The sequence below is a fragment of the Oncorhynchus tshawytscha genome, linkage group LG02 (assembly GCF_018296145.1).
Source record: "Oncorhynchus tshawytscha isolate Ot180627B linkage group LG02, Otsh_v2.0, whole genome shotgun sequence".
NCBI classification, from domain to species: Eukaryota; Metazoa; Chordata; class Actinopteri; order Salmoniformes; family Salmonidae; genus Oncorhynchus; species Oncorhynchus tshawytscha.
In genome coordinates this window covers 60709872-60720196 of record NC_056430.1, presented here as the reverse complement: position 1 = coordinate 60720196, position 10325 = coordinate 60709872, and the positions used below count along the sequence as shown (strand labels likewise).

General features: G+C 40.2%; 1 protein-coding gene and 1 long non-coding RNA gene across 2 annotated transcripts; one reads left to right on the top strand and one right to left on the bottom strand.

Moving 5' to 3' along the window:
* Positions 1–874: 874 nt before the first annotated feature.
* On the top strand, positions 875–6160 carry LOC112265604 (3-oxo-5-alpha-steroid 4-dehydrogenase 2). Its single transcript, XM_024443097.2, has 5 exons — positions 875–1280; positions 3582–3745; positions 4379–4480; positions 5553–5703; positions 5902–6160. Exons 1-5 carry the CDS (start codon positions 1003–1005, stop codon positions 5966–5968), a joined length of 762 nt encoding a protein of 253 aa, XP_024298865.1. The 5' UTR covers positions 875–1002; the 3' UTR covers positions 5969–6160.
* A 1056-nt stretch (positions 6161–7216) lies between these two features.
* LOC112265610 lies at positions 7217–9517 on the bottom strand. The gene is made up of 3 exons (XR_002955790.2): positions 9325–9517; positions 8694–8761; positions 7217–8280 (listed from the first exon to the last, which is right to left on the bottom strand). It is a non-coding gene; the product is annotated as an uncharacterized LOC112265610 (long non-coding RNA).
* Positions 9518–10325: the final 808 nt, after the last annotated feature.

Sequence of the window (10325 nt, the reverse complement as noted above, 5' to 3'; positions counted from 1 at the left end):
TCCATAAGTGGGGATCTGAGGTTTTTGGTTTAAAAATAATTTCAGTGGAAAGCAACCAAGGAGAGCAAATTTGGCAATTTTTGAGATTTCAAATAGATTAGAAAATATCAAATTCCCGGGCTGTGTGGCTCAGCACAGCTTTCAGAAAACCTGCCATTTTAGTGTGTTTGAGGCAAACACTTGCATCTTGATATTATATGGAGTAATAATCTAAAATGTAATCAGCTGTTTTTAAGAATGTAACTGTTATCCGATTAAACAATTTATTTAAAGTAATTTGGTCCGATTACAGTTACTTCATTTTTGTAATCTGATTATGTAATCCCTGTTATGTGTGAGTACCAAAACCTGCTCTTCTCTCACAGTACAATGTCACTGACATTGGAAGACTACCAAGCTCCCTTTGAAACAATTTACCCCTTTCCAGACAGAGTGCCTCGTGGCAGATTTGATACATTCTTGAGGAGATTGATTCGCCAAGGGCCAACTCTGATCACTCATCATTTTCACATGATTAGAAAAACATCAGTATAGTGGTATATGTGGTAGGCAAAGACTGGAGGGCAATGTTGTTAATGGTTTTGTCTAGGTCTATTTGTTCTGCAATTGTACATGTAAGTTATCCTTTACTTTAAAAAAACAATTACAAAAAATATGTATATAATGTAATAATTCCTTAGGTTTAAAAAAAAAAATCTTGGTGATGTTTCACACTCATAATAGTAGTGCAGAGAAGTTACATACAAACTACTTACATAAAGCAGCAAGATCATGACCCTTCTCAGATTCAACAGTGACTGAAACATGAGAGACTCCCGTTGTTTTAAAGGGGAGGAGTTGGGAGTAGTAAGTGTGCCTCTCCCATTCACACACGTCTCACACCAGCATACACAGATGGAGGCTACTCAATCTTGACAGAGTGGAGACCGTGGAAGCGTTGCTGGACACGAGGACCTGAAGGAAGAGAAGGAGAAGAAAGGAGAGAAGGAGAGGGGGATAATAATGGAGTGCAAGGAGAATGTGATCCACTTCCTCAGCTGGGGGTTCATCGTCGGTGCGGTGGCGTATCTCCTTCAGCAGACCAGGACCCAGACCCCGTATGGACGCTACGTGACCTCGGATGGGACCCCAGGGAGGACCTGTCCTGCCAAGCTGGCCTGGTTCCTCCAGGAACTGCCTTCTTTCCTGGTGCCCATGCTCCTTCTGCTCTCCACTGACACACAGCCCAGCCTGGGCAAAGACCTTCTTCTCTGGACCTTCTGTCTGCACTACTTTCAAAGGTATGTGTACATATTAGATTGGTCCCCGATCTGTAAGTATACAAATGTGATGAAATAAATAAAAGGTGAAATAAATCATTCTCTCTACTATTATTCTGACATTTCACATTTGTAAAATAAAGTGGTGATCCTAACTGACCTAAGACAGGAATTTTTTACTAGGATTAAATGTCAGGAATTGTGAAAACTGAGTTTAAATGTATTTGGCTAAGGTTGGTGGCAAGAATTTGGAAAATTTAAATTGAAAAACTAAGTGTTGAGTCAAGTGTAGTTTTTTGTAGCAGTTTATAAACCATGTGCCATGGAATAGGTACTTCAAAAATCTCCTCCCATTTATTTTGCAGCCTGTATAGCACAGCTGTACATTTTTTTGTCCTCAGATGAAACTGGTATATTTTTCTATTTATGCCAGTTCCTTTCAGACAATTTGTATATTTAATATACAGCAGGCAAACAAGTTCCCTACCTTCTCCCTTTTCCACTTGCCTCCTGGTAAATTTGGATTGAACAGATATTCCCATATATTTTTGATAACTGCATATGTGACATAACTCCTCCATTTCTATTCATAATAGAATTAATAAATATTATAAACATGTTAAAAAAATTCCATCATGTTTTTTTTATTAATCATGAATTATATTTGAGTTTAACCATAACATTTGTTGTATTATTTGTTCTATCTTTTCTGGAGGATAAAACTGAAATTATAACCAGCTTGTTTAAGAAAGTGTAACGAGTGCGCTGAGAGTCGGGAAGCAAGTTCATGGAGTGAGAGTTTTATTAAATAAAAGAAACAATTAACACAAAACACAAACAACGCACCAACATGAAAACAGAGTCAATAACACCTGAGGAAAGAACCAAGGGGAGTGACAGATATCGGGAAAATAATCAAGGAGGTGAGGAAGTCTAGGTGAGTGTCATGAGGCGCATGTGCACGAGACGATGGTGACATGTGTGCGGGATAATCAGCAGCCTGATGACCTAGAGCCCGGGGAGGGAGTATACGTGACAGAAAGGGCAATACTTTAAACTAAATTTCATTTTCAATTAGTCGGAAATGAGTAGTTGTAATCTGTATGAAGGCAAAAAAGCCATTTTTGAACGAAGGATGAACTTTTCTTAATAATCTACTGGAGAACCATTTTGGGTTTAAGTATAACTTGTGTATGAGTGAAGCTTTTAGTGAGAGGTTTAAAGCTTTAATATTTTATAATTTTAGCCCCCCAAACTTGCGCGGCAGGAAGCCTACTGGTTAGAGTGTTGGACTAGTAACCCAAATGTTGCAAGATCGAACCCCAGAGCTGACAAGGTAAAAATCTGTCATTCTTCCCCTGAACAAGGCAGTTAACACACTGTTCCTAGGCCATCACTTGCCTAGTTAAATAAAGTTAAAATATAAATAGGCACATTTAATTTAGTCTGGCTTAGCATTCCAAATAAAATTAAATATTTTTTGCTCATATGATTTAAAAAACGAATCATCTGGAGTAGGCAATGCCATTAGTAAGTAAATCCTACTGTTGTCTGATCTCTTATATAGTCAAAACCTGTGGAGAACACTCAATGGAGACCGGGTGTGAATATATTTACATGGTAGGGAATTGAACGTGCATCAAATTCACAACTGCCCTTAAACCAGGTCAGCACACCTACATGAATCTGTTAGTCACCATCTTCTGCCATATCAAACTTTACTCAACAGGGTCATGTCCAGTATGGAGAAAATGTTTCGAAACAGGGAGGTAATACCTGAACTTGTCCAATAAGAAACAGTATTTTTTAGTTATGTTGCAATATTACTTTCCCCACTGAACATGACCCTGGGCTTTGAGATGAGCCACCAAGCACATAAGCCCTTACCTGGAGTTCACTCAAAAAACAGGAGAGGAAGGAGCAGAAGTCAGAACAGAAGTGCCCCTGGATGTAACTAAAATCCTGTTCCACTGTTTACTAGTGTTACAGGGAATGGGAAGTATGTATGTAGATTGACTAGAGGCTCAGGGTGTAAGGAGAAGGGAGGGGAACCGTTAAACAGTACCCACTCGATCAGTATAGGGCACAACTTTGTAGTTGCAGATTGTCGAACGTTGCAGATAGAAATGTAATGAAGAGATGACGTGATCCCTTATTCTACTTGTTACAGGGGAATGTTTGTTCTACATAATCTATTTCTATCTACGTTAAGAAACACGGCCCTGCATGGCTTCCAGGTACTCAGTTTGTACACAGCAGTGCTATATTAACCCATCTTTGACTTGATTTCTTTAATCAATATTTTTTTTTTTTTTTTACAAGAACGTTCATCTACTCCTTGCTGACCAAAGGCCGCCCTTCCCCTCTCTACATTGTCTTCTCTGCGTTAGTCTTCTGTTCCGTCAACGGTTTTCTCCAAGGCCACTACATGCTCCACTGTGCCACGTACGATGACACGTGGCAGACCGACATTCGTCTAGGCACCGGTAAGTGAGATCTGAGATCCAAGCGGAAATGGTTTAGCAGTCTTTTCCCAGCCCTTATTCAGAATATTACAGTGCCTGGATGATGTTCACAGACATTTGGCAGTCATTTGGTATCCTATGTCGAAGCCCTAAATAAATGCAATAGATTTATTTACAAAGTAATGTAATTTCAACCTTTAAAGGATAACATTTGATAACTGCTAGAGCTACTGTAGATTAAGTCTGAGATTATTTAAAAAAAATGTAATTGGTTAGGAAAACACACAACAGGAAAAGCAGCCGTGCAGTCTGGGAGACTCTAATCTGGCCAGAGAACTTCGAGGCTTTCAGCCTGGAACTGTGACGAAACAAGTTTGCATTTGCTTCCTCCTTGCCAATGTTCTGTGTTTATTGGTCATTTAATGAGGCTAGATTCTTCAAAACATGCATTTCTTGGTCCCAGCAGGATATGGGACGACTATTTTGACAATATTCTTCCACAAGAATAGAAATAATGATTTGTTGACAGTCTGAGTTTGGGGTTTGCAATGTACAAGCTTCTGCCAGCATGAAAGCTTTTAACAGCTCATACATTTGAGTTTTTTATAGAACCAGAATTTGGTTTGCAATAAGCACTTGTATTGTTTTTTTCAGGTTTGCTGATGTTTTTCCTGGGAATGGCCATCAACATTCACAGTGACCACATTCTTCTAAATTTGAGAAAACCCGGAGAGGTTGTTTACAAGATTCCAAAAGGTACAAGATGGAATTCTGGATAACAGATGTCCAGCAGTGTTTCGGCATATGTTCCAGTCTTGTGAAACAATAGCAAAAACGTGGATCTTTAGACAAATAACCATGTTCTGTACTCTTTACTTAGCCACTGTCCACACAACCATGTGATGATAAACAGAACAAGCAGAGCATATTCGGAACATTCTGGTGTCAATGTGACCTTTTGCATTTATCTCTACTTCCTTTTGCTTTGTAAGGGCTATCTATGCCTGTGCTGATCGAAAGATGTTTAAAGGCCCAGTGCAGTCAAAATGCATTTTCCTGTGTTTTTTTATCATACTTTACAACAGCTAATGACACTAACACTGTAAAGTGTAAATGTGAAAAAAAAACCTATTTCCTGATTATTGCTGGTTTTGGCTTTCCATGGTGACATCACCATGTGCTAAATTGGTTAATATACCAATAACAGAGTTCCAAACCTCTCTGCCAATAACAGCTAGTTTTCAGTTTCCCCCTCCCCACTCAGACAGTCCTGGCAAAATTGAGACAGATTTTTTGTTGTTGCTAAAAAGCTGTTTTTGCCCATTTTATTAGAAATTCTATTACAGTAAGGTACTTAATTGTTACCCAGAAACTTCTGCATTGGGCCTTTAATTGCTAATGTAATCACCAGGGTCATAGAAGATTGTGAGCAACGTACACAAGGCATTCAAAGTTTGGCCAAGAAACTTCAGACACAGGAAGCAAACATTCCAGCTTTCTGGGCCATTACTTAATGGAAAGGTTCAAAAGGAACATCTTGCAACTATTATCAGAACCATGCGGAAAAAGCTGGAGAAAAGTGAAACAGAAAAGGCCACAGCAGATCTGTTTTCACCCACCTTCGGGTTGAATTAACTATCCAAGTAGTATATTCAAACAATGGATCCCTTGACATGGGGTGCTGGGTCAAGAAAAAAATGTAACAGATGAAGTAGGGTCTGAAAAGGTCAGGGATTGAAATGTTGTGAACTACTTTTAAGGTATGAGTGAACAGACCCTACTTCATTACTACAGTACTGAAATAACTGTCTGACACTTTATATTCCAGGGGGAATGTTTGAGTATGTCTCCGGAGCAAACTTCTTTGGAGAGATTCTGGAGTGGTGCGGGTATGCCCTAGCAACGTGGTCCCTGACAACGTTCTCCTTTGCCCTTTTCACCATGTGCTCGATTGGACCGCGGGCCTACCACCACCACAGGTACTGACAGTTCCAACCTCAAGAGCCTTCTGTAATCTCTTCATGCTCGTACTCACACTAATACACCCATGTTCACTGGTATTGATACAACTATAGATCTTTCAGCAAAGCAATGAGCCCGGACTGTCTTGTTGGCATTTTACAATGGAAAAGCATGGCAGTAGGATTCCTTCAATCTGACACTGTATTCTCTTTCAGGTACTACCAAGAGAAGTTTGAAGACTACCCTCGGTCGAGGAAAGCTGTGATACCTTTCATATTATAAGAAGAACAGCAAACCAGAGAAGCCTTAATAAATGGACTGACCTAGCTAAAATCATGAGTCATAGCCATGATATTGGCATTTACTGAACTCTGAAATCAAATGTATTTATATAGCACATCTTGCATCAGCTGATATCTCAAAGTGTTGTACCGTAACCCAGCCTAAAACCCCAAACAGCAAGCAATGCAGGTGTAGAAGCACGGTGGCTAGGAAAAAGTCCCGAGAAAGGCCAAAACCTAGGAAGAAACCTAGAGAGGAACCAGGCTATGAGGTGTGGCCAGTCCTCTCCTGGCTGTGCCGGGTGGAGATTATAACAGAACATGGCCAAGATGTTCAAATGCTCATATATGACCTGCATGGTCAAATAATAATAATCACAGTAGTTGTCGAGGGTGCAACAAGTCAGCACCTCAGGAGTAAATGTCTGATGGCTTTTCATAGCCGATCATTAAGAGTATCTCTACCGCTCCTGCTGTCTCTAGAGTTGAACACAGCAGGTCTGGTACAGGTAGCACGTCCGGTGAACAGGTCAGGGTTCCATAGCCGCTTGTCCTATATTGCTCTTTTCTGTGGAGCCCATTTGACCAGGCTTTAGCTTTCAGTAACTAGACATATTGAACCTATCATCTCATTGTACTCAGAGCTATCATATTCCACCCTTGCAGCAACATATCTGTAATGCCATACTCCAAAATACTTGGAGGAATGAATTATGTGGCAGCATTTATCATGGTCAAAGCTCAATGAAGGATAAAGAATTCAAGGTGAAGAGAAAGGGGGGTGGTGGGTAGGTATTGAAAGAATAACATATTTTATGTTGAAAGGGATGACTGACAGCCTTTTCTTCTTTGTGCAAAAAGGTATCTCTTGGACAGATGAGCTACTTCACTTTTGGAAAGGCTCATTAAAATCTCTGCTTATTTACCTTGGGTCTGAAAAAAACTGTGGTCTGTTTGTTTTTCTTATGCAGTTTATCAAATAATATGTGATTAATAACTGCTGCATATGCGATTACACTTTTTAATTTCATGCTTGCTTGGTTAGATAAGTCCAAAGGCAATGTCATCCTTCATTAGGTGGGACAAAGGCTCAGCTTACTGGAAAGCATGTAACTTGAATATCTGGCTACGCAGTGACATTCATCAATCAAGTTCCAGAGAGATGGTAAACATTGCCACCCTCGGGAACTAGTCGAGCTAGTGCATCACTGAGGTTCTTGACAGACAAGCTTAAAAGTACGTGTTATGACATGACAGTAGTTGTAATCCTCTTATTCTAACCCTAGAGGGCAGTATAAGCTTTTTCATGTGGGTATCATGTTTTAGAGAGCGCAACAACATGATAGTCCACTAAAAGCAGACATTGGCCACATTAATATTTCAATCCAAGGTGGCTTTTTAATTTCCATCATTGGCACTGATCTGGAGAAAGAGCAATGCTGATGACGGAAACGATGAAACTCTTTCCACCTTACTGATCCAGCCGAGCTGTGTTGCGCTGGCCTGGTTACGCATTCACCGTCGTTTTCTGGAACCATGCTGGAAAGGAGCATGTGAAAATAAAATCTCTGAACCAGCACAGTACAGTTTGGGTCAGCACGATAAAGTGAAAACAGCTTTAAAGATGTTGAAGATGGAACGTGTTAAGAATGGAGGTCCCAATATTGACTTGCTTAGTTAAAGGTTAAATAAAAAAAATATTGCACTCAATTGCGATGGTACTTAAGCCCACTCCTTGGTCGAATTTAATATAATCTCAAATTTTGTTTCAATGGGAAGAATCAAATGTTTGCTTTCATGACTGACATTTTAAATGTAACCGATTATGTGATGTCTGTCTGTAAAGTGTTTTGAAATGCAGCCCTGATCTTCCCTGGGTGAAAGATGTTCATACTCCGCACACCTGTTAGCATGTTACTCTGCAGTTTGACTTATTGTGAAATTCATAGTTTAATTTGATCTCTAACAGAGGAATAACATTTGCAGCTAATCAAGCACAGGTAATTACATCATTATCTTGAGTTCAGAGTTCAATTCCATTTACTCCACACGTGAGTCGTTAAAAATATAGTAGTCCACCGGCAAAACGCCTTACCACCAGTCACTCCTGGGAATCCTTCTCTTTCAGTGACATCTCAGAGCGAGCGACGCTTCTCATAGCCCTCTGCATGAGCCAGGTGGTTAAATGGATGCCAAGAAAAGATCCCCCAACCACCCACTGCCAGTTCTTCCTCAACCAGCTCTGGGGCTTCATAGTCTCAGTCCATTATATAGCCTAGTAGATGTTGTCCTTTCTGAAGGATGTGTACGTCACTGGAACAAAAGAAAGAAAAATGAAGATGCAACATACTTGTGGTTCCCTACCATGTCAACTCAGAAAGAAGGTGATCTACACAACTGAAGGATGTGTCACTTTAAATATGTTTAGGCTACAACAAGACCTTGACATGCCTTAGATTACATCACGAATGATAGGATGATAATCATGACTCATGACATGGGGCGGCAGGGTAGCCTAGTGGTTAGAGCGTTGGACTAGTAACTGGAAGGTTGCAAGTTCAAGCCCCTGAGCTGACAAGGTACAAATCTGTCGTTCTGCCCCTGAACAGGCAGTTAACCCACTGTTCCTAGGCCGTCATTGAAAATAAGAATTTGTTCTTAACTGACTTGCCTAGTTAAATAAAGGTAAAAAAATATTAATTACATAACAATATTAAAGAGCTTACCTCACTCTCCTTCACCAGCTACTTTGCCTTGGCAGGGGCTTGAGGTGGCGAAACATATGCCACAATGCCTGGTTCGGGAACATAGTACTGTTTATTCTTGTGTAGTGCAGGGTGCGACTTGACATTGTACCAAGGCTCGTGCCCATAACAATCAAGACTTTGTAATTATTACAGATAGTCTGCAATCCCATGATTGAAAGGCACTTGGCTTAATTATAACCACAAAACATGTATTTCAAGAAGCATTGATTTGTTAATGCATTGATTTAACCTGCTATTCAGTCAAACTGAAGAGTGGGTGTCATGTCCCATGCATTTAATTTCTCTTGACAGTCTGGTTGTTCAACCAGTCAGTCATCAAATTGCAATATAGCATGAATAACTGTCTTGCTTGGGTTAGACTTGCCATTTGAGTCATTTAAGCACAAGGCTATTCTCTGCCATAGCACAGCTAGCTAGCCAAGTTATGTACAGCTTTTGCTAGTGAAACAGCTGCATGCTTCATACATACAATGACACACATTTTTCATGTTGTGGCCTTCAGTAATGTCGTATTTCACCAAATGTAAAAGCTGGCAGGTTAACTGAAAGTTTGGTAACAAGTGGCTTGGTTTAGCTAGCTAGCTCTCACCATCAGAATCAGCTCTTTCTCGTACGCCCACCATTTCTGGGTCCTCGCAACATTGCCGACTTGAAGATGTCTCAACATGAGCGTTAATGTGCATTGTGGATAATATCAGCAAAGAGAATCAACCTCTCTTATATACATATTAGAAAATTAGATGTTTTCAATGAAAACGAATTTTCCACTCAATATTTGAAACAAACGTTTTTAAAAACAACCTAATAATTATGCAGGCAATATTTTAGCCACCTAGTGGTTAAGAGTGTTGGGCCCATAGAGAATGATAGAGGCCTCTAGTGGCCAAAATACAATTTTTGCATGGGCAATAACACTGAGGGCTGCCATCATTTTAACGAGGTCAACTGTGTGGCACTTCCAACTTCATTGGCTGATCCCTCCTGGTGACATTGTTGGAGTCATGTGCACCTGGGTCATCAGGAGGGATCAGCCAATCGTGAAGAAGAAAATAGACTACTTCAAAATGGAGTTAGTCTCAATGGCACTGCCCACGCTGTCACAGAGGCCACAATGGCTGGGATACGTGGATGAGGCCTCTTTTCATCTCTATGGTTGGGCCAGTAACTGAAAGCTCACTGGTTTATGTGAAATATCTGTTGATGTGCCCTTGAGCAAGGCACTTTACCGTATTTGCTCCTGTAAGTCGCTCTGGATAAGAGTGTCTACTAAATGACTGCAATTTTAATGTAAACAACATTTGTTCGCAACTTTGCCAGGACGGGAAACTGTGTTCCTGCGTTTTCACAATGTCATGTTTAAGTGGTAAGCAGAAGCTATGTTTATTTGGCTGGTTAAATGTTGACAATTCATCGTTGTTACATTAATAAACACTTCCCTCTGAAGCTCTCTAAAATTGATTAGAAGTTTGGGCCAGCAGAGGGAGCTGTCTGCCTGTGTAATTCTTACCAGATGGATTGCTTCTCTCTCTCGACCCAGATTCCAGGAAGAAAAAATATATATTTGTGGAGGCATGCATGTAAAATAAGCTA